The sequence below is a fragment of the Lagopus leucura genome, unplaced genomic scaffold (genome assembly GCF_019238085.1).
Source record: "Lagopus leucura isolate 7727_CA_CO unplaced genomic scaffold, USGS_WTPT01 Super-Scaffold_1, whole genome shotgun sequence".
Lineage (NCBI taxonomy): Eukaryota > Metazoa > Chordata > Aves > Galliformes > Phasianidae > Lagopus > Lagopus leucura.
Window position 1 is genome coordinate 32,386,870 of NW_024962250.1, and position 27,293 is coordinate 32,414,162.

Sequence of the window (27,293 nt, forward strand, 5' to 3'; positions counted from 1 at the left end):
GCCACTTTCTCTCAGTTACCCAAGATGGAAAGAAACAATCCAGAACTGGCACATTAAAAGTTGTGTGGGTCTCTTCAGTTGTTACTTTGCTTAAGGTAATGTTTCCTACTGAAATAGTGGCATGCTGACCCAGTGATTTGGCTTTGGACTCAGGCTCACTTCTTGGTCTTGTATGCGCTCAGAGGAAGTTTGCATCTTTCTGTTCATGTTCTCATAAACATGTCTTTAGCTATTCTTAGTGTTAACCAGCAAAATAATAATAATAATAAACAACAGTCCTTTTTGACTCATTGCATGTGCCTCATCTCTTGGGTGGCTGTCATCAGACTATACACTGAGGCAGGAATCTAGTTATTTTAACACCTAATACAGAATCGTACACTTAGAGAACAAGAGAGACCAAGAAATGTTTGTATTCATTTGAGAGTTCTGCAGGTTTTGGGGGGCCAAAGCTCCTTATTATAATTTCTGTCGTGTTGAACGTTCTCTAAAAACTTATTTCTTATAAATGTCCCAGTTTAGCCACCCATAAATGGAGTCATCTAAGCCTTACAAGTCATTTTGAGAAATCCCAACCACATTCCTGAATGGAGAATTTTTACTCCAACAATATGAATATAAATTAGAATCCCTTCTCTCTTTCTCAAAATCAAAGAGCAATGCTCTTTAGAGGGTTCTATATTGTACTTTTTCAACACACATACATGCACACCAAGATCACCAATAATAGCAAACAGAAAATTATTTTTTGGCACATGAAAGGTAAGTACATATAATACAGAGCAAATAGAAAAAGAAATAAAAGGAGAGTGAGTTTAAAATTGAGATTGCAGAGCAGAAATAACAGGAGAAGCACTTAAACATATTGCTGCCCCAAGCATGTGAAAATTTCAATGGAAAATAACTACCAAATGTTTCCAAAGCCAACCACAGAAATCAAATGAGATTCAACTTAAGTTCAATTTATTCTGATGATTTTGTTACTACAGAGACACACACACATGTAGCATTCATGGTTATTTCTCAAAAAATTAAACTCTTCTGGGCTCAAATTTGTATAACACTAAAAAAAGTTTTAAAGAGAAATCCTTCTATTCTGTGAAACAGCTTCTGGGAACTTTCCTGGAAATCCCAGGAAGAGAAGCCAAAGAAAATTATCTATGGGGAATTGTGTTTGTTGCTGTGAATTTGTGCTTATACTCTGATTCATTTAATTAAACTCTTCAAGCAAATCATGGGATGCAAAACAAGAGACATAGAGTAATCAATCTGTACTGAGATCATACTAGTCATAAGTTGTCCATTATGCATACGTAAATCCAGATCTGGAAAAAAGTTATACTGCAGTTACAAACTATGATTTTCAATAAAGCTTTAGAGCAGCATTTGTCGATGGTGTTAAATTATATGGAAAGTGAAGACATTGTATAGCACCCAAGATTTAGCATGCTGAGGAAAATCTCATCTCTCTTTTGAAGTTATATTAAGAAAAAGATAATAAAAACACATTTCAGAAGGATATTAATGGGGACAAAGCTCCTCAAGAAACACAGTGAAGAAATTAAAATAAAAGCATAGGTGTACAACAGCCATATTAAACCTCCAGATGACAAAGCCTGTGTGGCTATTCATTTCTGTTTTGCTTCAAATGAACAGTAATGTGTGAAAATCGTTCTGGGAAAACAGAAACTGTTCTTCCATAAGTGGTACTGGTGTTTTTAAACAACAGCACTGCTAACACAATCATTTGTATTGTACTGTATTAGTAATAGTCAAAATTCGTTATGAATTTATGGTTATTGAGTAGAGTTCATTGATAGCCATAGTGAAATTCTTTTGGACATGCGCATAAAACACTCATCAACTATAGATCTGTGGCTGTTAATGGCACTGTCTTTGAGGAGTTCTGCAGTTACATCTGGGTGAACACTGGTCTCCAGTGGTCCATAAGCAGATGTACATCTACCCATGCTTATTCTGGTGCAGTCTGGAGGAAAACTACTTTGGAAAAATTAAGGAGCCTGAGATGCTGCATCAGAAGTTAAAAGTTATGCCAGTAACTTTAAGGAAGTGCAGCAACACAGATGGAAAGGGGAACAAGCACTTCACGTGGTTTTCTGCAGCTTCTCATGCACCATTCATAAGAACACAATAATTAAGCCACACCACCTTGTACCAGGACTTCTAATAGTCTTTTGAAAATCATATTCTCTCACTGAGGCTTTGAAGATTTGCCCCAGTTATACCCTGAGCACTCAATTTCTTACAGTTTTCCACGGCATTTTGACGCTCAGGTACGACACCAGGTTGGATGAGATCAAACAGGCCTGCAGAGCAAATTTAGTGCATTTCACTTAACACATTTGTAGCATTATCTGTACAAATACAACAATAGGACAGTTTTATGTAGTTCAGTCAGAGCAGAAGGTAAATTAAGAATTTGCACTCTACTCTTTAAATGGATACAGACAAGAGAAATACTGCTTCAGATAACTTCTCCATCTTATTTATGTGCAAGGGGGTTACTCCAAGCCCAGCTCCCAGCATCTGGACTGGCGAAAGCTGCCAGTAAATTTAATACTGTCCCCGTCATGTGTTTTGGGACACAAACAGACAGACAGACAGATCTCCAGCATTACACTGTTCAAGCCTTGAACAGCAAAAATCCATCTAGAGTAAAGGAACTGGATATTCAACCCATATATTGCAAGTAATGACTTCTGTAATCTACGCTTAGAAAAACAATTTCCTCACATCACCTTTCCCAGAAAGTGAAGGATGCAATATAATATACAGTGCTAAATTAAACCTTACGCAAACATTACTGACATGTACAGATGTACACTGCTTCAAGTGCTTACTCATCGTATGTAATTCAAGCGAATGGCAAGATTCTGGGGGCCAAGGGCGAGCATTACAAGAGGATTTTTCAGCTATTCAGAATTGTGAATCAAAAGCAATGCATTGTTAAATTGAAAGTCTGTATATGAGAGGGCTGTGGTTATGGAATATGATGGCAATGAGCTCTGCACTGACTACAAATGTCACCTTATTTATCATCCTTTATTATTTTTAGAATGTTCATTGCAAGGAAATACACTTAAGCAACCTTAATTCTGTACTAGAAAGCTCTCCATAAGAGAAAAGTTGGTTCCAGAACTTTTCAGTAAGAACTTTTTCAATTTCTAAAGCACTACTAGGAAAAGAAGCAATGTTCATTACAGTCTGTAATACTATTCATCATATCAGGTCATTTTAGGATACTTTCATGCAGATATTTAACGGATTACAGCTTGCTTTTCCAGTGGAAATGCAACACAAAGTAAATCATTTTTACGCACCAAAAGGAGAAAAGTAATGTATAAAATCTTTCTCGGATTGTTTATAGCTTAGAAATCTGAAAAAGTCCAAACTTCTTCAAAAGCAGTTCATTAAATGGTGATATCCTTATTACCTCATGCTCAAATTTGATCTTCTCTTATCAAAGACCAAATGGACAAAGTTATGGTGGTGCCGATTTGTTAAGCAACGTCTGTATCAGTTGCCCAGATAGGACACTGCTGTCTGAAAACAGGAATGCTCACTCAACACAGATCTCCTTCCTCTTTTCTCAGTATGTCTTCCCTTTCAGCTTGGTTCCCCCTAAAATAGGATCGTACCAATGAAGCTTGCTGAGCCTAAGCTTGAGTGGCTCTGGAGGTGACTAGGAGCTCCAAAATATTCACATTAAGTCACACAGACCCAAGATCTTCTTGCTTTTTAATTGTCACCATGACAATGTCAACACTTAAATCATCAGTACTGAACATATGCAAGATGTGGCCCAGTTTGTACCTCTTGGAGGTGTTACCTAGGCTGCTTTCAGATGCACTATTGCTTCTGCTTTAGATTTCTTAGGTTTTCTTCTCAACCATAAAGCTGGAGCAATGCACTGGCAAAGAGGATGGAAAAATATCCCTGATGATATAGAGAAGATAGCAACATAATGCCCAGTTTCTTGAATAATAGGACAAAAGTGCTTAAAATGCCACCTCCAAAGACACCATTGTAAAGATACTGAGGTCATGCCAACAGCAAGCACTTGTTGCAATCTTTCTATGGCATCGTGAGAAAAATAAGCATGTGTTACCACAATAACTGGGATCACCTGCATATAGGAAACACAGCTACAGTAGAGTTAAACAAGGGGGAATATTCCTTCTGATGGAAACATAACACTTTTAATATTGTAATACCTTTAATGTTATGATGCACTATGAGTGTTCATTTGGCCTAAACATACCTATTCCATAAGCATGGTTGTACTTTTAAGTAATGCCTGTTGAATTATTTTATTAGATGTTTAAATAGTCAAAGAAATACTGCATTTTAAAGGTCTATTTCTAACTACATCCTGGAAGAAACTTAGCTGGAAACAACAACAGTACTATTCTGACACCAAAAGCTGTGGTGGTTTACATCAGCTTAGGTTATCTGCCATCAACTAATGCTCAGGATCAAACATCACTTAAAGAATATAGTCAGCAGAGAAAATTTGGGTGCAAAATGCAGGAATGGGCTTCTGAAATCTGCAGGTGTACAGAACAGGACCAGACTGTTACACTGGAAGAATTAAATGACTTCAAGGTCTGAAGCAGCACAGATAGGATGAAATCCAGTGTTGCCTAGCTCAGTGTCACAAAGATGGCAGCTAAAAATATCCATAACCTGGGCACTTGTCAGCTGCTTGTGGAGAAGAAAACTCTAGATGGTTCAGCCAAATGTAGGGTTAGCATGAGCCTCCAAAGAAATGCAGCGATGGTAAACAAGTACAATTTGAAAACACATGCGGTATTTCCAGCAGAGAAGGATGTGCTGGTTATAATGTCACTGGAATACTGCGTAAAAGTTAGGTCACTCCTTTCCAGGGCAGACACAGCTGTGATCCATATGGGGAACATCCATAGCCACAGCCCTATCACGTGGCTCCCAAGCATGTGCCTGGGCTCCCATATTCATGTCTGGGAAATCCCAAGCCACGCACCACACGAACAGGAAATCCAGTGTGTGGTAAACATGAAGAACGTAGTTGGCCAGCAGTGCACAGAGCACCGCAGGCACTCTGGTTGTATTGGGCTCCCCAAGAGAAGTGGGCCTCCCACGTCCCTTTCACAGGGACAGCAGAAAGGCTCCAGAGTTACTGTAAGTATGTTTGTCAGTTGTTCTATAGGTTTCAGGTAGGTCTGAGCTCTACTGAACAGCAATGATTAAATAACATAATGCATGAGTTGTGCACCCAGCGTGCCTCCACACTCATTGACCAGGTGCTCTGCTGACAAGCTGCATGTTTGTCCATGGCTTCCAGCTGTCAACCAGACTGAGAGTTGAGAATGATTGTGCTGAACGAGGGACTGTATGCTGTGCCAAGGATTGCTGATCTGAGGAAAAGGATGACAGGGTAGAGGTACCCTTAGTTCTCCAATGAATCTCCTCCTATACAATGCAGGAAGATGGGCTTTACAGGAAACAGGAGCAGAGGGAAGCTTCTAGGAGGATCGGAGAAATGGGAAATCCACCTCATGAGATAAGATCGAGCACCCAAATAAACAGGTGCAAAAACCATGTGAATTCCCATACTCTCCATTAGCCTCGTACTTTCCCAGAATCCATAACAGATTGAATTAGCACAGTGCTAATGAATTCTTCATCAAAACTCAGCAGCTCAGCCTTAGCATTGCCTTGACATAGCCCTACAGGCACAAAGAGAGGGGGAATTTGCAGCCTGCTTCATTCAGGACTAAGTGGAGAGAGCCCACCCTGTTGGCAAGGGTATGTTCCCATGAGCCTGATGTGTTGACCACCATGGAGCACTGCCCATGGGGACAGAACGACCATCTTCAAATATGCTGAGAACAGGGGACAGGAAAATTGCCCTCACACAGAGGGTGTGAAAGTAAATAGGTGAAAGTCCACATAGATACATTTAAGCTGGAAAGTAAAATGATCTGAACTGCTATGGTTGCAAGATCCAGCAATAGCTTTCATAATTATTGGAGGCAAAGATGTAATTTTAATGTGATACATGCAATACATTTCTGAACAAAGCCCTCTGTTTCAGAGGTTCCTGAAGTACTCCTAGATGCCCTACTACACATAACCCCCAAAAACTCCATCAGCTGTGAACTGCAAGCCAAAATCCAATCCAAATCAGAAATTTAATTTAAAGCAGCTCTCCTGAGCATGTTGTTGGCAGTCCTTACGCTGGTGAGAAGGGACAGTTGCATCCATTCGCCATGCAGTGTCAACAGCTGCTAATGGTGGCCAAGGAGCAGCACAGGCCAAGACTTCTCCAGAACCAGCACATTTCGTGGAAGGTATTTATAAGAAGGGATTCAAAGTCTTTTATCTATGCTTTTATCAGTTAAGATACTTTACTCCTACTTTATTTATATTTTGCTGGGGTTTTTTTTTGTGTTTTTTTTTTTGTTTTTTTTTTTTTTTGCACAGTGGGAGCATAATGTTAATTAAAACTAGTTAAGAAAGAGAACGTCAGTCTTTCCAAATACAGCATATTTTTTCTTAAAGAAATGTTCCCTCAGTACCTAATAAATCTAGGGCTTGTTTTCAATAAGTTTCAAATTTGCACTCTTTCCCATTTCTACAGGAAGGCATAGACCTCTTTGATTCATTCTGTTCACATCTGCATTCCCAGCTTTGTATAAAAGTATGATTCCCCACTAAAGAAGGCATTGTAATACTCTTTCTGAGAACAACAACAAAAAAAGTGTCGTTTTATTGGTTTAAGAAACGTGAACTTGGTTTCAGGTAAGAACTAATAGCAAGAGATTCGTGTTCCCACAAAATCAACTTCATTAAAATGTCAGAACTAAAAGTGTGGTTGGGTTCTGGGAAGCTGGTTTGCACAGATCTTAACCTTCAGAGGCAATTTGTGGCCCTTCAATTAAGTTTCATAGAGGATGGCAGACAGCTCCAGGTGTCCACAATGAGTCACACACTGAGAAGAATGAAACAGAACTCAGAATTTCACATCTACGTTTAAAGTGCCCGTTTAATCTTTGATTGGTTTTCATTTTTTTCTGCTGGAGCTTCAGGTGGAAATGATGGGCCCCATGAAATGATGAGCTGTATCACATAGCGACGCTTGTCACAGTTCTTCCCCGCAAAGATACTGTATTGCTTAGTCTAAGAATAACTTTAAAATTCACAGAAAGTAAGAACTGTTGAACAGCTAAAAATAAAGAGTCACAGGAGGACGCGCTGTTAGGCATAAACACAGAGACCCTGCAAATCAGCGTGAGCTATTGAGCTAACCTAAACATTTTGGGACGGATCCTAATTCTAGTGAATTCAGAATGATTTGTGGTGAGAACTAATGCTTCTCTCCTTATTTCTGTTTTCCTGCTAATGAGTATCAGATACCACATTGCAAGACTATTCTGTAAACAAAGTGCAAAATTAATCCTTTTCTGAGGAACATTTTATTCAGAGTAGGCTATGGAGGGAGGAATTAAGCCTAAGTAAATAAACAATGAAGGTAAATAAGAATACACAGAAAGTGTCACGGTCATTAGATGATGCAATTGAAAGTATTGGGGGTATATTGTGAATGCAAAATATATAATTTACGAGGAAAATCCAATGATTGAGTAAAACGCTGAGTAATTTCATCTGAGCATTAAATTATTTGCAGTTTTCTGCATGAAAGGAAAAATTAGAACCAAACCTCAGGCCCTTGTTCTGCCTCTTCTCCTCATCCAAGAGCACAGACGCTAACAGGTTTACACAGTTCCACGTCAATTAAAATGTTCCCTATAAACAATCTACACTTCCCTGAACTAAGTGACTTCCACTTCCAATTATCTCTGGACAAAGTTTGAGAAAGAAATACTGCACTGCAATATAAAATAAGTGAATTGCATCTGTTTCAGAATAAGAATTCTGTGCAGTTCATATTTGTCAAAATCTTTCCATCTGGCTGCAGAGGTCTATTATTAGGATGTGTCAAACCTGTCCAGAAACTTCTTTCTGTTGTTGATAAACAAGCTATGCATTAAATCGGGAGATTTACATGTGTTCCTTCCAATTCTTATGTATGTCTGGTCATTAGTCCAAAACAACACTGCCAAATCCTGACCACAGAAACAGCAAACATAAATAGCAAAGGTCTGGAAAGAGAAATCCTGAGGTCACAAAGAGAAGGTAACTTCAAGGGAGTATCCTGGAAATTAGGGTTTGTAAATTATCATGGCCTGAAAAAAGATTTCAGAAATTGGATGATGCCATTTTACTTGACCAAAGAGAGCCCGAGTGCAAACACCAGGAAAAAACATCAGTGGAAAACTTCACAAACATTTGTTTTCAAAGAAAAGGCTTGAAGTACAGGAGTTATGTGATGAAAGCAGAAGTGCAGAGCAGTTGTGCCTTCTAGCCCTGTGTTTGGAATACCATTTGTTGGTATCATACCTGAAGTGGTCATTTACATACCACTAGATCATGTTATGTATGTAATATGCATTTTAGTGATGCTGGGGATAAAAGGTCAGCAGTTTAATCATCTCATTTCTACATTCTAATGTGGGCTGATATTCTTGCCTTTCTAGGTAAAGTAAACTCCTCCATTTTTGCTGAATTATGTGTTCCTCCACTCCATGGCTTATTCAAAAATGTCAAACCACTGCTGGGTAGAAGCATTATATTATAGGAAATGAAGGTCACCTTGGAAAAGATTATCCTACACGTGATCCCTAAAGGTTTTTCTTGAATAAATGTTTTTCTAAATGCTATTTTTCCTCCCTTCCCCTCTGAGCCTGTCACAGATTGAAAATTCAAATGTGTATGTCAGTTCAGGCAGGGCACACACAAGTGCCTGAAATGGAAACTTGAGAGTTATTAAATGATATTATTTAAAATTCTTTATGGTTTACTGCACTTGTTAAGGAAAGCGAGACGACGGGAATCACATCCCGAGTCTTCAGCCCTGCTTTTGTCTGTTATCATACTACATGGCTTGGGTAAAATCCTGATCTCAGGGAAGGTAATGGGAGTTTTGCCGATGCTCATTGAAGGCTTTCACCAGACAGAGCTCAGGGCTCTGAAAATCAGCCGGTAACAAAGCACGGCAGGCAGCTGTGAGATTACCTCGTGGAAAGGAGGGGTGCTTCCTTCACCCCAACAAAGCCTGGACCCCGCCTGTCAACTCAAAAGTATCCTCTTAGCATTTTAAGAAAATATCGTGACTGTGCTTGCTTCATTTAAAAGATGAAAAACTAACCTTAGCTATAAGCCTGCTATTCTCATCTTTCTAAATGATGTTAGTGCATTGAAATATGCTGTCCGTGGAAACATGCTGTTATAAAACGCTGCACGTGGTGAATTCTGTTACAATCCTTTCAGAGAAGAGATTCCAGCAAATTGCATTTCCTCATCCTTCTCTGCACCACACCTGAAACCAGCATGAAAAAGGGACAATGGAAGGAGTATTATCACATTCTGCCAAGGACTTCATCTGTATTCAATGTGTATAAAATCACCACTTAAGTATAACTCTATGGGGTTCCACTTCTGGACTAGACTGTTGCTTTGCTGCAGAGCAGGCCATTCAGATAACTGTAATTGCACTGCCTACCAGGGGTCCAGCCTGAGCCCTTGAGCCACAGCAGCTCAGGAGCAGTTTGGTTGATGGGTTGTAGAGATGTGCCTGGCACAGGGGTTCTGGATAATCTGATCTCCTGCTGCTGGAGTTGTCAGTGCTGACTCCCCCATAATCCAGCTGTGCACCCCCATCCAGCTCCATTCTCCAGCAGGACCTTGTGACAGCCTTGGTCAGCTGCTGTGCATCTCCTCTTCTGTGTGTTCTCCTTGCAATGAAGCTGACTCGGGAAATCACAGAATCATAGGAAGGGACCTTTATAGATCATTGATTTCCAGCTTCCCTGACATGGGCAGGTTGCCCCCTATCAGCTCAGGCTGCCCAGGGTCCATCATGCCTGGCTTTGAGCACCTCTAGGGATGGGGCACCCACAGCTTCCCTGGACAGCCTGTAAATCTCCACTCTGAACATGTTGTCACAATGCAATCCCACTCAGGGCCAGTCAGGTAGCACTGCTAAGCAATCCGATGGGATGGCCCCAGTTTCCCTCCCTGAGGCTGCACAGCATGGCCCTTTGTCTTGTCGTTTTTCTGCATCATACCTGTGATCATTTGGTTTTGTCAAGAGCGGGGAGCTGATCCTGCAGGAAATTACTCATTTTAACACAGCTAAGATTTTCTACTCCTTTAGATGCCTGGGCCAGGTCCCCACGGGTCACTGCAGGATCATGCGGCACACACTGCAAGCAGATGTGAAAGAGCAATGGGGTGGAAAATTGTACCTTTTTGGTATTCATCAAGTTGCACTGTAAGTGGTGTAATTGCCACTATTTCAGGGATCCTAAAATAAACACAGTCACCAAAATCATCTGAGTTTAGAATGATAAAACCATTGTGCACTAAGATTGGAAAAGACCATTAAGATCTAGTTCAACTGTCAACTCATCACCATCATGCCCACTAACCATGTGCCTCAGTGCCACGTCTACCCACATTTAAAATAAAAAATAATAATAATTAAAAAAAAAAAAAGACATCTAGCAGAATGTCCTCTCTCCAGAGACAATATGGTTTATAATCACAGCTGCCAGGCTGCTGGCACAACTGGGCACTTGCAGGCAGCAGTGTGCAAGAACCTGCTATTAAGAGGGGCTATAGGAAGGAAGGGGACAGACTCTTTAGCGGAGTCTGCTTTGATAGCACAAGGGGAAATCGTTTCAAACTAAAAGAGGGGAGATTTAGTCTGGATGTAAGGAAAAAGCTTTTTTACAATAAGGACAATGAGGTACTGGCACAGGATGCCCAGAAAGGTGGTGGATGCCCCATCCCTGGAGACATTCAAGGTCAGGCTGGATGGGACTCTGAGCACCTGATGGATCTGAGGGTGTTCCTGCTCAGTACAGGAGGTTGGACCAGGTGGCCTTTAAAAGTCCCTTCCAACTGAGACAAAACTCTGATTCTATGAACACATCAGAGGACTGTCACTGGGTCATGCTGACTCACAGGCTCAGGAGATGTTTTCACTTTGGGTTAGAGCTGAGTGCTGCACTGTTGTTCTGGAATCATTCTTCCCTCCAAAATGACCAATTCCTCTCCAACCCAGAACTGGTAAAAAGTGAGGGGGAGAAGGGGGGGAGAAGTAAAAAGCTTAAATGCAGAGAACTTTTTTGTCACGTATGTCATACTTGTCATAAATGCTGGGGTGGGGTAGGAGAACCAAGGCCATGGCTCTGCTGTGACCTGGCTGCAGTGCAGCGCACTCCTATTTCATTCAATTCCCAAAGCACCAGCTCGCTCCTTGACTCTGCCTGGGTTTTTTGAGTTGTGTATATTTATAAACAGAAAACAGGAGGGAGGAAAAGAAAAACAGCTGTCATTTGAAAGCGACGAAAGGCTACAAGGGAAATCAGTGCCAGAGCCATGCACAGCCTCCAGCCCATGGTAACCTTTCCGCAGAAGTGTCACTGAGAGCAAACAACCACCAACGGAATTCACCCACCCCAGATTTCAGCCACGTGGCATTTATTTCTTGCAGAGACCCGACAGGTGAGCAATGCCCCGCTGCAGCCGCTGGCAATGGGTGGCCACTCACACCAGGTGGGATGGTTCCATTCACACGTCAGGGCTCAGTCCAAGCCCCGCTGGAGGTTTTTCATCTCCCCTGATGAAGTCCAGCTCAAACACCTGGCCGACATGGAGCTCGGCTGACATGAGGGGTGGAACCCTTCCAAAGTAGATTTTGTTTCCTGTCAGAAAGCATTGCTTGCCTTTGCCCGGGAAATTGTAAAATGGAAAAATAAACATAGAAATATACCATTTCGACACATCCTCTACATCAAAGCACACCCAATGTTTTTAATTTCGGCTTTTTTTTTTTTTTTTTTTTTTTTTGAGGTTTTGTTTTTATGTCACTGAATTTACTTGGTAGCTCGTGTTTATGGAAAGAAATGTTGAAGTGTTACTAATTACACTTATCAAATCAAGAAAAACTACAGCCACTGAGTTCTTGAAGAAAAATGCTGTGAGCTCCGTGCGGACACACACGGATGTCTGCAGGGGCAAGGTCAGCGACCGCTGAGCCACAGACTGTGTGCAGAAGAGTGAAAACAACCCACAGACAAATGTGCCACTGTAAATCATGTCTCTTAGAATATATGCCATCATCCCTTCAGTGAGCAGGAGGATGGGGTTCCCACCTTAGCAGCAGCAGCAGTACAGATTCCTAGAAAGACGCAGTGCCTTCAGGCGCCCAATCCAGCCCTGCACCCCACTGGGGGGCACGGCCATTGCGGTGTTCAGGGAGGGCGATCCCAAAACACATCCAGCACCACACCAACCTGCGAATGGCGTTGGCACATCTCCAAACTTCCCTGAAACCCAAGGCGGAATTTCACCCTTTTCCCACTTGTATAACTGCAAACAAACGCCGTGCTTGGCCTGAAAGCATCAGCGCGTGGGTTGTAGGGCCACACAGAGCCCCTGTTTTGTCGTGCGGCAGCAGCAGCCCCACAGTATATCTGCATTTTCCTACGGCAGGAAGCTGCAGCAGTGGGGCCACTGTAGCAAAATGCCTCCATACCCTGCTCCATCCACAGTCAAATATGAAACCCCAATCCAGAAGTTTTCTTCAAGCTATAAAAATAAACCGAAGTTGTTCCCAGGGAACAGAGAAAAAGACATTTCCACAGTCCCTGCACAGTTATAAGCACTCTCCATAAGACTGAATGCTTTTTTCTGCCTCGGAACAGCCCTCTCTGATCCAGCAGAGCAAAGTTTGTTGATACTCGGGGTTGTAAACCCATGTGTTTACTCAGGCTTTTGTCTGTCAGCAGAGTTTGAAGAGGTCGCTTTGAGAGATCAATATTTTTTCCTGGGGGTTTCTTCAGAGCTACCACAATTTGTTATTGCGTCTGTTTAGAGGCTTTAATTTGTGGTTTTCAAGATTGCATAACTGAGCAGAGAGGTGGTGAGAGGCCCACATGAAGAGTTCAAAATAAATTTGACAATATAGTAAATATCTGCTCAGTAATTTTCCCTGGTCTGAGCGCCACAGAATGCCAACAGAGCCATTAGTCAGGCTGGGTATGAAGATGCCTTTATAGGACCGGGGCACATGTTTCCATCCAGATGGTACAGAACTGGAGTCACCTCACTCATCATTGACACCAACAGAGGACATCCCTCTGGGACCTCCCATCTGGGTGCCTGCTTATATTGCTTTAGAAGACACTACTTTGAACCAGATATGGAAAAATTAAAATGAGACTTTAATTTTGCCCTTTACTCAGAGTGCTCATAGTAAGTTACATCAAAATGAACCGAGCCACTTGCCTCCCATAAGGCAACCCAGGGGTTGTATAGCAGTCATGCAGATGTCAGCTGGGAGGTGTGCAGGGATGCACAGCCCCACATGGGAGCTGTGGCCCCGCAGGTCATTGGGGGGCTGCAGGTGGAAACCCAGCACTGACACCATACAGAAATGGGGTTCTCAGCATGGACACTGCACGGCATCCTCAAGCCAAGCACCCCTGGCTCTGGGAGGAAGCAAATGCAAGCGTGGTGTCAGGGCAGTGCGTGAACAGGTGATGAGCTGGGGTTGGACTTGATGATCTTAGTGGTGTTTTCCAACCTTAATGATTCTATGATACTACAAATGCAGGAGCACACACACGTAACAGAGGGCAGTGTTCAGCGCTTCGGACAGCTCTCACAGACAGTTCTGAGGAAGGTGGTGAAGAAGTGATGTGCACGCTGAGGACTGGGAGCCCTGTGTCAGCAGAGCCGCAGGACCGGCAAGCTTAGTCTGGAATTGCGTCTAGATCCGGGACCCCCGGGGGGACAGCCGGGCAGGCGCGAAGCGCACAGCTCCGGGACAGGATGGGACGGGACGAGACGGGCGTGCTCCAGGGACCGGCGTCGAGCGCGCAGGAAGACCGCCCCGCAGAGCTGCTCGGCCCCGCCTTCACACCCGGGCGGCCCCGCGGGAAACGAGCACCGCCGGGCCGGGGTCCGCGCGGCCCCGCCGCTCCCCTCAGCCGCCGCAGCGGCTTCTCGGCCAACAGCGCCCCCTAGCGGAAGGAGCTCGCCGCCGCCGCCCCTCCTCCGCCGCGGGGCACCGTCCGCCCGCCCGCGCCCACCTGGCACCGCCGCGCCCCGACCTCCGGAGTCCGTGCTTCCCGCCGGGGACAGATCCCGCCCCGTCCCGCTCTGCCGCCGCCGCCTCGGGAGGATGCGGCGCGTCCGCGGGTTCGAGCCTCCCGTGACCCCGAGGGGCCGGGGCGGGGGTCCGTGCCCCGTGCCAAGGTTCGGCCGGGGCGGGGGGCGGCCGGAGCCAGGGGCGGGGGAAGGAGGCGCGGCGCGGCGCTGGCGGCACCGTCCCCGTCACCTGCGGGCGCTCCCGGGACGGCGCGCTGCCTGCGCGGCCCCAGCCCCGCTCCGCTCGGGGGTCCGCGCCGCTCCTGTTGCACCGTCCTCGGCAGGGCCGCCCGCGGAGCGCGTGCGCCGCTGTCCGTGCCTGGACCCAGCGATGCCCCGCGTGGGACGCTCCGCCGGTGTCCGACAGCGGCCGCTCCCTGCCTCGTCGCACGTCCCCCGCAGCTCCCGGCGGGGCTCTCTCCCCTTTTGTCTGTGTATTTTTAGGTCATTAGAGTGGAGGGGTAGGTAATCCCCAGGCTCAAGTTCCAGAGGGGCGGGTTCTGGCCGGAGGTGGAGTCACTTTTCATTTAAATCCCCGACTATAAAATGGGCTTAAAGAGAAGCGGGATCTCAGCCGTGCCGCGCAGACCCCGGCACGCAGGGTCCGGGGGGGCGGGCAGCCCTGCCCGCAGCAGCCGCCGCGGCGATGCTCCACGCGCTGGGCGCTCACACCTTGCAGCTGCTCACCCAGGCGGCCGCCTGCATCCTCCTCTTCCCCCGCTTCCTGCTCACAGCCGTGATGCTCTGGCTCCTAGATTTTCTGTGCATTCGCAAGAAGATGCTGACGATGCCCACGGCGGAGGAGGCGGCCGGAGCCGGCGAGGGGCCGCCCCCCGACGACCCTCCGGTCTGCGTGTCCGACTCCAACCGCATGTTCACGCTGGAGTCGCTGAAGGCTGTGTGGCACGGGCAGAAGCTGGACTTCTTCAAGTCGGCGCACGTGGGCTCCCCGGCCCCCAACCCCGAGGTGATCCAGCTGGACGGGCAGAAGAGGCTCCGCATCCTCGACTTCGCCCGCGGCAAGAGGCCCCTCATCCTCAACTTCGGCAGCTGCACCTGACCCCCGTTCATGGCCCGCCTGAGGTCCTTCCGGCGCCTGGCCGCGCACTTCGTGGACATTGCCGACTTTCTGCTGGTGTACATCGAAGAAGCGCACCCCTCCGACGGCTGGGTCAGCTCGGACGCTGCCTACAGCATCCCCAAGCACCAGTGCCTCCAGGACAGGCTGCGGGCAGCGCAGCTGATGCGGGAAGGGGCGCCCGATTGCCCCCTGGCCGTGGACACCATGGACAACGCTTCCAGCGCTGCCTACGGCGCCTACTTCGAGCGGCTCTACGTCATCCAGGAGGAGAAGGTGATGTACCAGGGAGGCCGAGGACCGGAGGGTTACAAGATCTCGGAGCTGCGGAGCTGGCTAGACCAGTACAAAACTCGGCTGCAGAGCCCCGACGCGGTGGTCATCCAAGTGTAAAAAGGACCCGGCAGAAGGCGCGGGGGGAGAGGGGAGGACGGGCGGAGGAACGCGGGGGGGCTCCGCGCCGGGGCTGCGTGCGGGCGAGATGTGCCATAGTCCTTTCTCTATTCAAATCATGTTGATTTGCCAGCCACGCTCTGTCAATACTGTATCTCCATGTGCGTTTTGTAAATAACTCTTTTTTTTTTCTTCTTTTTTTTTTCTTTTGAGAAGCGTTTACTATTTTTTAAGGCGGCTATCTTCCTTCGGGATCTGTTCCCAGCTGCGTGTGTGCGCGGGTGTGTGTCTGAAAAGTTGTGTACAAGTGCTCCGTGCTGCCCAGCAAGTGCTAACTGGGATTTCTAGTATTTCTTTGTGATGACCGATTTTGAAATGGGTTTGAAATGCCAGGAAATCGTGTCTGATGTTGTCAAGTACTAGAACTGCCAATAGCCAGAGCTGAACGGAATGTCCTATTTATGGGGGGGGGGGGGGGGCCGCGGGGGGTTTTGTAAGACGTTCGTTCACCTTTTTTTTTTAATGAATTTTTTTAAATAATAAAGGTTGAGTAAATACACATCTAACCTTGCCTACCTCTCTCTATCTCGCTTCAGAGCGCCGCATCCCCTTTCACTCTCGTCCACCTTCTCACTTCCTCTCCGCGGCCGAGGAGCGGCTGCCGCCGGAGGATGCGCTGCCGGGTGCTGCGGCGGGACCGGGAGGAGAGGGGGGCAACGGGCGTCCCGGGGGCAACCCCCACCTCCGGAGCTGCCGCGGGACGGGGGGACGCGGTCCCGGCCGGGGACGCCCCGTCGAGCCATGGGGGCGGCTCCGAGGTGCCGGGGGCGGGGTGCGGAGAGCACCTGCATGTCGGGCAGCCTCGCTGCGCACCGCCTCAGAGGGCGGGGAACACCGCTCCGCAGCCCGCCGAGCTGAAAGCCTCCCTGAACACCCCAGCGGCAGCCGCTCACCGGACCCTTGGGCGGCTCCGCGGCGGGACGGGACGGGACAGGGGTCCCGGTCTTTGCAGCCACCGGCGGGGCTCGACGGCGGCTCCCGCCCGCGGGTGAAGGCAGAGCGGGTCCCGCACGGTTCTGGGCAACGCGGGTGCCCCGGGGGCGGCGGCCCGAGGTGGGCGCTGAACGCGGAGCGCGACGTTCTCCACAAACCCCGGAGCCGGCGAGGGGGGACCTCAGCTGCCGCCCAGGGAGAAGGAAAGGTGCCGGCCGCGTCTCACCTGGTGCCCGCATCGCCCCACTCCCCCACCGGACAAAGCGGCGCTTCCCCAGCGTCTGCCTCGCCCGGCAAATTGGGCTGCCCCTTACGTAAGGGCGGAGACGCTCCTCTACCGTTCACTGGCACAGGAGGAGCCAGGCGGGGCGCGGCGAGCTCCGGGCAGGTGCCGGTACCGCTGCCGCTCCCCTGCCCCATAGAGCGGGAGCTGTCCCACAGCCCGGCCTCGAGGATGGGTCCGCGCCCCGGCTCGGTTCTCCTCTGTACAGTAACGCTCTTCTGTGCTTTCACACCTCCTCGCCCTCTCTTGGCACAATTCAGCTGTCACTGGGACTGCGGGCACCCCCCGGCGCGTCCCCGCCCGTCCCGAGGATTTTGGTCAAAGGGTACCGGAGGTCAGGGCTGTTATTGGTTTGTTTCGTTTCTCACCAAGTCAGCTCCGAAGCTCCATTCCTCCTTTACACCCAACACAGAGCTCTTACTTATCACTTTCTCTCTAATCACAGCATCAGGAGAAAAACGTGCAGTGAAAGCCCGGAATCCTTGAAAGACATCACACTTTTTCTTTGCTCAAATCAAAGTTATCTGCTCCTATTATACACTCTGTTGAAAATGAATCATAAAATGAATCAGCTCTGCTGAGCTTCCGGAGGGCACTTGTTGGGCACAAATTAGAACAAGATGCTTTGCATCCCAAAAGCCTGGGGGGTCCGGAGCATCTGCAGCTGTTAGAGAGCACCAATAAATGCCCTATCTCTATTATTTTTATTGCTTTTCCATCCCTTAAGTGACAAAGAGAAGACGGAGAGCACCACAGATTTATCTGTGAGAGATCTAAGTGGTGATTGCGTGTGCTGTCAATAATTAATTGAATTATGCCCTCAGCATAATCACATGCAGTCCTCAGGCTGGGAAGGGAAGAGCAAGGAGGAGGCTGCGTGGTCAGAGAGGGATCTCAGGACATGGTCCCCGTCATTACATGTGATGTAACATTGCAATGTGGTGCGTTCTGAGGCACAAATGGGGAAATACAAACGAAACCAACCACTCGAGTGTTATTTGCTTAACAACAGACATGCAGCAGCAGCACTTGTTTTCAGTGGTTTTTTTTTTGTTTTGTTTTGTTTTTTATTTGTTGTTTTCTTTACTATTTATTTTTCTTGCCAGAAACCCAAAGGTATTTTATGATGCCAAGCAAAGATGTGCTGGTCAAAGGTGCTTTACAGTGCATCATAAAACACTCCTGACTCTAAGCTGTCGGCTTCGTATTGTTCACCTTTCAGAAACCCAGTTAATTTTGTCTTTCTGATGCTTGAAGAAAACTGGAAGAAGAAATTAAAATCAGCCCAGCAAACATCAGGCATCCAATAAAAATGAAGAAGTGACGCACTGAAAGGATCTTGCAAGCAAATTCTTACCCCAACGCTAATTTTTCTGTACTTCTTCCAGTCACAAGGGAGATCAGCATATCATTATTAATTTATTATTTACTAAGAGCTGTTAGAGTGCTCTTTTGGTACACAAATGCAGGCAAACAAAGAGCTCGATTCATTTCTCTCCCAAGTTTTGCCCTGGTGTGACTTCAATGACACGGATGTAGTCACTTCAGCACCACCTGGGTGTAATTATGATCAAAATCTGGGCTATTGCACTTCCTTTGCTTTCCTAATGGTTCAAAACCTCTATTTTTCTACAGCGTGCTGCGGAAGACAAGACAGCTGTTTACAAATAGAGCTCCAAAATCATTCTCAAGTTCCTCCTCCCCGAGTGCCAGCATCTTCCATCCTGCTGGCATTCAGCAATGTCAGTGCACTTCCCCACCATCCCACACCCCTCCTGCGGCATGAGCACTGCACACCCACTGCTCCGTGCTCCTTTACACTCATGTCCTCTCAGGGTACTGAGATTTGTATCTTTCTGTTTCAAACACTTCTAAGCATCCAGATGCCGAAAGAAATTCAGCAGCTGTGTCCTTCTTTGCAAATTTCTCCTTTCAGACTAATGCTTGATGACACCTCTTAAAAGGGGCTTATTTTTGACCTCTTTGACCTCCACTTAATTGATTACTCCATGTATCTCTTGTCCCCATGGCCAAGATGGTGGGAGTGGTTTACAGTGGTAAATGCACCAACAATCAATGGCCAAAACATCTACACTAGAACAGCAAGCATCATTCAGCACTTGCACGCTACTTCATGCTTCAGTAATGTCAAAATATCAAGAGAAGGTTAAAGTCCCTCAGCTAATTTGTTTCATATAAGAATTCTTCTCAGGGTCAGAATATACAATGCTTCTGCTCATAAAATTAAGGATCTTACAGTTTGGTCCTGTACACATCAAACAGAAGACTGCATATCTTTGTATGCTCTCCCCTTCTCAAGTTAATAGAATCATAGAAAGGCTTATATTGGAAGGAAACCTAAATATCATCAAATTCTCTCCTGAGTGTTCCTTGTTTATGTAAATGAAAGCCCACACCTGTAAGGAGGAAGCATTTACTTCTATTTCCTTTCAAGTAATAAAACACTCTCCCATCTTCAGAAGACCTTTAGAGTGTGGCCAGATGGGGTAAAGTAGTTCAGCCTCCAACACATTGCTCCCCCCATGGGGAACACGACACAGAGGCTGAATTACCTACACACAGAGGTGATCCCTGAATATCTAATAAAGGCCACATCTAATTGCGGCACTTCTTACTAGAGATGTTCAAGAATGAGTTGGGCACACGGGCACTGGCAGAAGGGGATTCCCTTTACCTACTGTACAGTAATGGGCACTACATTCTATAAACAAATTTCAATTTTGCTGAAAACCCCTGGCATGAAGGGCAAGGACCACGATGCAGCTTTCTGCTCTTCTGGCCATCCTTTCTCTGACACTTTCTTAGAGTCAGACAGTATCTGATGCAGTCTGCCTTTGACCAAACTTTCACATTCACTCCAAGGCAGCCACAGTAGTGATCACATACCCATTACCTTGGTGACTCTTGCTTTTTGTTGTTGTTGCTGTTATTTTTGCCCGAGCAGTCAGAATGTAAATTCCTTGCAGCAGCCAAAAATGAGTATACTCCATCACTTCCAGGTTGTCAAGCCCAGATCCCCAAGTGATGTGCCAAACAGTGGAATTTCAACTAGCTCTCAAAGCACAAAACCTCACTTCAGGTACTATAAAGGTGAAAAAAAATTGTCTTGAAACATCTTTCAGAACTTTCTCAGAGCTCACTTAACTTCAGAAGTGTAATTATGCTGAAGATAAAATCAATGCTGAAGCTCTGATAGCAGAAATAATTTCCAAGAATAAAAATCATTATGTAAACTAAGGATGTACTTTAAACATACATTTATGAAAAATGATATTACGTGATAAAATTTGAAGGCATGGATTACTTCTTAAAATTCCTATAAAGGAATTGACCCTTATAAAAACTATGAGACTACAACTGAAGGAATTCAAAGCAAGGAAAAGGTTTTGAGTGATCTCCTTCTATTTGCAATGAAGGAAATAATAGGGTGTAAGTCCTTTGTCAACTGGATTTGTAACACATGACATAGAGAATATGTGATGCCACTCACACTTCAGACACGTGCATACAATTGCAAACAGAGCTCAAAATTAGTCCAAAGTGGTTTTGGAACATTTGAAAGGGAGAGGCAGGGGATTGGGCATTTTATAGAATGAGGAATTTGTTTCAAAGAGTGGTAACTGTAAAAAGATTAAAAAAAAATTAGCAAATTATCAAGTTAATTTCTACTCACTCCGAGTGGGACACAACCACTTTATGTATGTTGGCAAATCATGAACATTTCTGGGCAAATACAGAATGTTAGGTGGAACTCAGCTGACCCATTTCCTGTATTTTGTTTTATCATAATGTACTTTTTCTCTTGACTGTATACCACCCTCTCCAGAACGCTAAACTGATTAAGCTAATCTCTTTTTTTTTTTTTTCATTTTCACAGATCTAAAATTTATTTGTCAGTGTTTAGCCAGTTGGTGCATCCCAGATAATAATCTCCCATGGCATCAAATTCAATAGTTTTGTCCTCCTGATGAGAGCACAGTCAGGGTAAACAAAAACAAGAAAGGTGTTTCTAAAACTTGCAGCCATCCCTCAGAACTAACCAGCAAGTCTCCTATTCCCATGAAACGCCTGATTCACAAGAGGAGTTGGGAGAAACTCAGTAGTGATATACTAGTAGAATTGAAACATGGTATGTGTGAGAGAAATGCATCTCTATTTCCTGAAGCTGGTAGAGGTTATCTGGAGGTACAGTATCAGCACTTCCCATAGAAATTACTGGAAGCTAAATCTAATTCATAGGAAAAAGATAAGACAAAAGAAAAATCAGGCTTATTTTGTCTTTCCAGTAATTGCATGTGCCCACAAACTCACAATTGATTTCCAGATTCCAGATCTCCGAAAGTAATGCCTCTATTTATTTCAACGGAAACTATAGCAGATACAAGGAGCACAAGAACACTAGCTGATTGAGCAAGTCCTCAGCTACAAAAAAGTTATTTTTCAACATAGTTACCACCATTCGCTGCATTTTGCCAGCATGCGCTGCATGCCACGCTCAGAAATCCATACCAGTAGTGGAGACCTACTGTCACTACTGCTAAAAAGCACCACCCACCACCTCGCTGTGCTCACATCCACTGTTCAGTATCCACAAATGTTCAGCAAGTGTCAATGAATGTCAGTGGGTGCCATTTTTTCTGAATGGAGGAACTCAATGACACACGTTGCTCCATAGGCACTTCCATATGTACTGCCGCTCTGCCAGACCACCCCTCTGCTGCCATTTGTCACATGGCAACAAAACATAACAGAATATTGTCAGGAAGGTTCAATCTCTACTGCCATACCACCACCATTTGCCTGTGATGTTGTGGGCCAACATCATAAAATAGGAGGCATCACTTTCAGAGCAGCCCTTGTAGCCGGTAGGGTCTCCAAGAGAGACTGCAGCTCTGCATGAGATGCAGGAGCTATGGCCCAAAGGGGAGGATGATGAAATGAAGGAGCCTGTTGTCTGCTTCCCTGGTACAGCACGTGACAGTTGGCAGATGCATCTGGCCGCCTGTGAAACCTGGTGCTATTTTTGATGCCAGGTGAACAATAAGGGCATTCATTGCAATTCCCAGGTCACTCGTTTTCAGACGATGGATGTGTCATCATCGTAAAATGGAATTTGCCTTTTTTTTTTTTTTTTTTTTTTAAAGAAAAGAAATCAACACTTAAGCCATACTTTTGAGCAAGTTAAAAGACACCCAAGGGTATGATTGCCTTGTGTGCAGCTCTTGTTAATAAGGCCGAGGAAAAGCATCACTGGATGGGGTTATAAGCAACTGCTGCTTTAATGCAGGCAATCGAAGAGGGCTCCTCACTGATGGTTGTAAATTCGTTATTAAGGACACCACTCAGAGTCATTTCAACATTTTTTATGCAGAGAACAGAAAAGTGCAGTATTAGCTCCGGAGTGACTGGATGAGTTGTACACCCATTAATGGACATATCAGAAAATGTTTCCCAGATTTGACTTATCTCCTACACAAACTCAGAAGATGCAGACTGTTTTGCTGTTATTTACTCAAATTGTTGGTGTATTTTTTCGGTCTGTCCGAGATCCTGTTAATTTGAGAGCCTGATATCATCAGGCATTATGCATATTGCTGCTGACTGAGATCACAAGAGCCTGGCTGTGTTCACCACGTATTATGAAATCTACAGGATGATGAGAGCAATTTAGTTGCACTAATCCTGTAACAAACAAACATTTCTCAGTTCAGTGCTTTGAGAAATGAGGGAATTGGTAGATTGCAATTTCACTAAAGCTGGACAAATTTTTGGATGAATGCTTAATCCACCCAAAATGCCAATTCAACCTGGCTAAAATCCTGACAATTGCAAAATTATTCTAACAAGAATTCATTAAAATATAAATGCAGTAAGACTAAAAGCAAAAACCTGTGTCCATATTTTAATTATAGACCACTTTTTTTCCTATATATTTCTAAATATATCTGGATTTAATTTGCCAGAAAAGATACACAAAAAATTAAGTTTCATTTTCCATTTTGGCCAACTTAAGAATCTCTATTTTCCTGTTAGACAGACCAAATAAAATTCACATTACTCAAATTCACTGCTCTGTAGTCTTTCTTCCTGTTCATGAATCGTTCATGAACTGTTTATGATTTGTTAATCTATTCTTTATCCACACACTTCATCAATCAAATAGCATGAACAAATTTCAGCCAAGAACATATCAACTAATTGCTCGCTTTGGGTATTTATTTAACTGTGTTATACAGCCAGCAGTTACACCAACAGTGTAATATTTGCTCCACTGCTGGATATGTAAGTTGGGCTTTGAAAGAAAGGAAGTACCAAATATCGAGTTATGATGTTTCTCAGATGTGAATTTTCAGAAAATAATCATTAGTTTCCATCCAGCTAACAGTACTATCCATCCTCAAGCCATCAGCATGTTTTTCGTTTCGTGAACTGACATATGTAGGTTGCTCTGAAAGTAATGCCTTCTATTTATTTCCCTGGAAACTACAACAGATACAAAGAGCACAATAACTCTGTTTGATAGAAAAATTTCTCAGCTAGAAAGCACCATTTATCAACATAGTAACTGCCATTAGTTGTGCATTTTTGCCAATGATGAACAAGAGCCTGCACACTGCACTCATAAAAATCTGCACCAGTGGAGGCTACCCGTTGTTTCACAACTGAAATAGCATCATCATTAGGAAAACCTTGCCCACACAGTCCAGCCTTCACTGTGCTGATATCTCATGTTTGGTCTTCATAAACATTCAACAAGTGTCAATGAATATCAATGGGTACCATTTTTTCTGCACTGTAAAATTCAGTGACACACCTTTGCTTTATAGACACTGATACCAGATGGCACTCTGTCAGACTACCCCTCTTCTGCCATCTGTCACATGGCAACAAAACATAACAGAATACTGTTGGGAAGGTTCAACCTCTACTGACACACCACCATCATTTGCCTCTAACATCATGGGCTAACATCGTAAAATAGAAACTCTACATTCATGAACTATACATCCAGTGGGACAGACTAGACAATAAAATACTCCTTTAACCAAAAAAAAAAAAAAAAGAAAAAAAAAAAAAAGTTTACATACCAATCTTTAGACTTCCAACATAATTCCCAGTCTCCCTCCTGAAATAGTTCTCACTTCTCTCACGAAGGTGCTTATTCAAGATATAAATCAGATTTGTTACAGAAAAAAAAGCCAAAAAATCAGGTTTGTCATAACTGTGAAGCTACTGTTTGTTTCCAGATTGTATGGGAACTGCTGAGTCACGGCCTGAACCTCTGATTAATCACCTGAGGTGAGCCTTGAGTCAGCCAGAGGAGCACAGGTGAAGGCAATTCACCTGTGCTACCGGAAGGGGTGGAGCCAGGCTCCACCCCTCCTGGACCTATTTAAGAGCTGGCTACCAGAGGGGAAGGATCTCTTCTGGAGATCCTCCTCTTTGATATCTTCTAGTGAGCTCAACCCAAGGGTAAGCTCTTCTACTTATTCTCTTTTGTGATCCCTGTTTGCTTTGCCTTACTCTTTTGATTATATTGCAATTATAACATCTTGGTTATACACAGATCATTAACATTCTTCTTTATTTTATTCTGACCAGATTGCCTATTCTGACTCAAGAAACCTTCCCAATGCAAGTTTGCTGCTAGCCAATACATTCCCACATAAAAAGCTATTTCCACAAATGAGAAATTCACAAACAACAACAATAACAAAAATCATTCAAAAGTTTCAGGCTCTCCCTAGGACAGACTTGCAGAGCCGCATGAAGCTGCTCTCATTGTCTGATTGGCCAACATGTTTACATATCTTCCCCTGCTGCACACGCGGCCAAGCATTGTGTAGGCAGACAAGCTGGCCAATAAAATCTCAAACAGCAGTGAAACATTCCCATCAATGCAAGCAACAGTTCTCATTACAAATAATTGTCTTGTCATCTCTCCCTAGGCTCATTCTCTTTCCTTTTCTTCCCTCCTGCCTGCATTTCCTCAGAGATGTTCCCTCTCTACCAACAGAGCCTTGTGTTACTTCTCTGCAGCACTGCTGCCCTCCATTCTGAAATCTGGCATTACAGTGAAACTTCCAAGAATTCCATTCTCTGAAGCATTATGAGTCACACTGTAGTCTTCGGCAATATTTTTAAAACGCCAATGTTTTTTTAATCACTCTTGAGACCCGCAGAAGAAAGTAAGGATATTATCTTGCTAACTTACAGTCGTGGTTGTTTTTTCTCTTGCCACCCACACTCTCTCATCTTTCTCCAGATACTCTGCTCCAGCCTCTCAATAGTGCAGGCATATGGTATTCAAACATGCCAGAGTCTGACTTCAGGTTTTAGTCATTTTTTTTTCCTGTAAAAAGGATGGAGGGACATTAAGCCCACAACCCTTTGAGAGTTTCCTTGAAATAAGAGGTATTTTAAGGTCTGTTCTTTAATATAGTAAAACTAACAAATAAACATCATATCTGAGGAAGAACACATCACATCCAAATACCAGAAATGCCATATTAGAAGTACTAGTGCTGGTGCAGAATTCCTGGGTGCAACTGGGTTCATAAGAAGGGGAGAATTCCTGCCTCCCGCTTGTAGTGACTTCCAGGTAAGCCTTATAATGGGGAGCCAGTGGTTTTCAGGAGCTGTAGCTCTAAATACTGTTCCTGATAATTGCATAGGTTTTTTTCTACTTGAAGAGCTTTCCATTTTAGCTAGAGAAAAAGAAACATTACTATGCTACAGTAGGTTCACAGTTTATTCCCACTGTATTTCAACTGTTCTGCCTTTCTTTTGTGCATGAGGAATAAGGCAGCTTGTATTACAACAGACATTTCAAATTTAGGGAGGAAGTCCCTTAAATTGATGCTATCTGCCCTGCAGAAGCTCATGTGATACTCTGAATAAATATACCTCAAGGTAAGTGTATAATGCTGGAGAATGGGCGTTTGATAAATAGGATCCCTAAAGACAGCAGTTATCTGAGCTTCTGAAGAGAACAGCTTCTTGCCATTTGAAAAACTGCCAGGAAATAAGAGAACGAAGAGACCTAAATTCCAAATTACCAGCTGATCACATGAAGAAAGTACTTTCTTATGTCTCAAAAGTTCCTGAAAAATGGTCAGCGAATTTGCCTGTGCAAGAGATGTTTGGAGAGAACTGCAAAAATAAACACATCACTGAGAAATGGAGGTAGGATGGGTGAGATTTGCTTAAGAAAAGGTGAGAACAGTGCTAAGTGAAAGAGAAAAGAATCCATATTAAACCGTAGCATTAGCACAGTAAGCCAGCAAGCTGCAAGTGATTAACGATCTTTGGAGTCAAAGTTAGGTGAAGGGTTTCATATGCACACTCAAACACACACTTATTTGTCAATAAAAAAGTGAAGCAGAATGATATTGAAACTGCTGATGTTACATCCAGCTCAAATAGGGCCTATTCATTTCATTGCCTCATATACAAAAATGTGGAAAAGCAGTAAACTCTTCGCCAATTTTTTTCACTTGATTGTCCTGATCCTAAACTTTTGGTGAATGCTGCAACTACGAGGTGAACACGTTTTAAATTACTTTACTCATTGTGATTTTTCAATATGAAACAGAAAAAGATTGATCATAAAAATCACAGAATCACCAAGGTTGGAAAAGACCTCTAAGATCACCCAGTCCAACCATCCACCTACCACCAATATTTCCCACTAAACCACATCCCTCAGTACAACATCTAAACATTTCTTGAACATCTCTGGGGTTGGTGACTCCACCACCTCCCTGGGCAGCCTGTTCCAGTGCCTGACCAACTGTGCTTCCTAACATGCAACCTAAATCTCCTCTGGCACAACTTCAGGTTCCCTCTAGTCCTATTGCTAGTTGCATTGGAGAAGAGGCCAACCCCCACCTCACCATGGCCTCCCTTCAGGTAGTTGTAGAGAGCAGTAAGGTCACCCTGAGCCTACTCTTCTCCAAAGTAACAATCCCATTCCTCTCAACTGGTCTTCATAAGGCTTTTCTAAGAGACTGGCCAAGTCAGCTAGCATTAAGTTTCTTGATCCATATTTAGTCTCCCTGGTGCTAACTAAGCTGTTATACCTCAGTAACAGACACCCATAGATCTTAATGAACATCTTTTGTGTACAACACAGCTAGAACTTCAACTTTTAAATATCTATAATTATCATTATAGGTTCAGGAGCATACTCAAAACAGGTATTCAGTTTGGGACATTTCTCTTAAAACTGTAGCGGTGATA

The 27,293-nt window shown here is 44.6% G+C and overlaps 1 protein-coding gene and 1 long non-coding RNA gene across 2 annotated transcripts in view; one reads left to right on the plus strand and one right to left on the minus strand.

Moving 5' to 3' along the window:
- LOC122180878 overlaps nucleotides 1-27,293 on the minus strand; it is a 397,042-nt gene that overhangs the window by 336,179 nt on the left and 33,570 nt on the right. The window lies entirely within an intron of this gene.
- DIO3 (iodothyronine deiodinase 3) lies at nucleotides 14,927-16,214 on the plus strand. Its single transcript, XM_042872782.1, has one exon. The coding sequence runs from the start codon at nucleotides 14,930-14,932 to the stop codon at nucleotides 15,752-15,754; it is 825 nt and encodes a 274-aa protein (XP_042728716.1). The 5' UTR covers nucleotides 14,927-14,929; the 3' UTR covers nucleotides 15,755-16,214.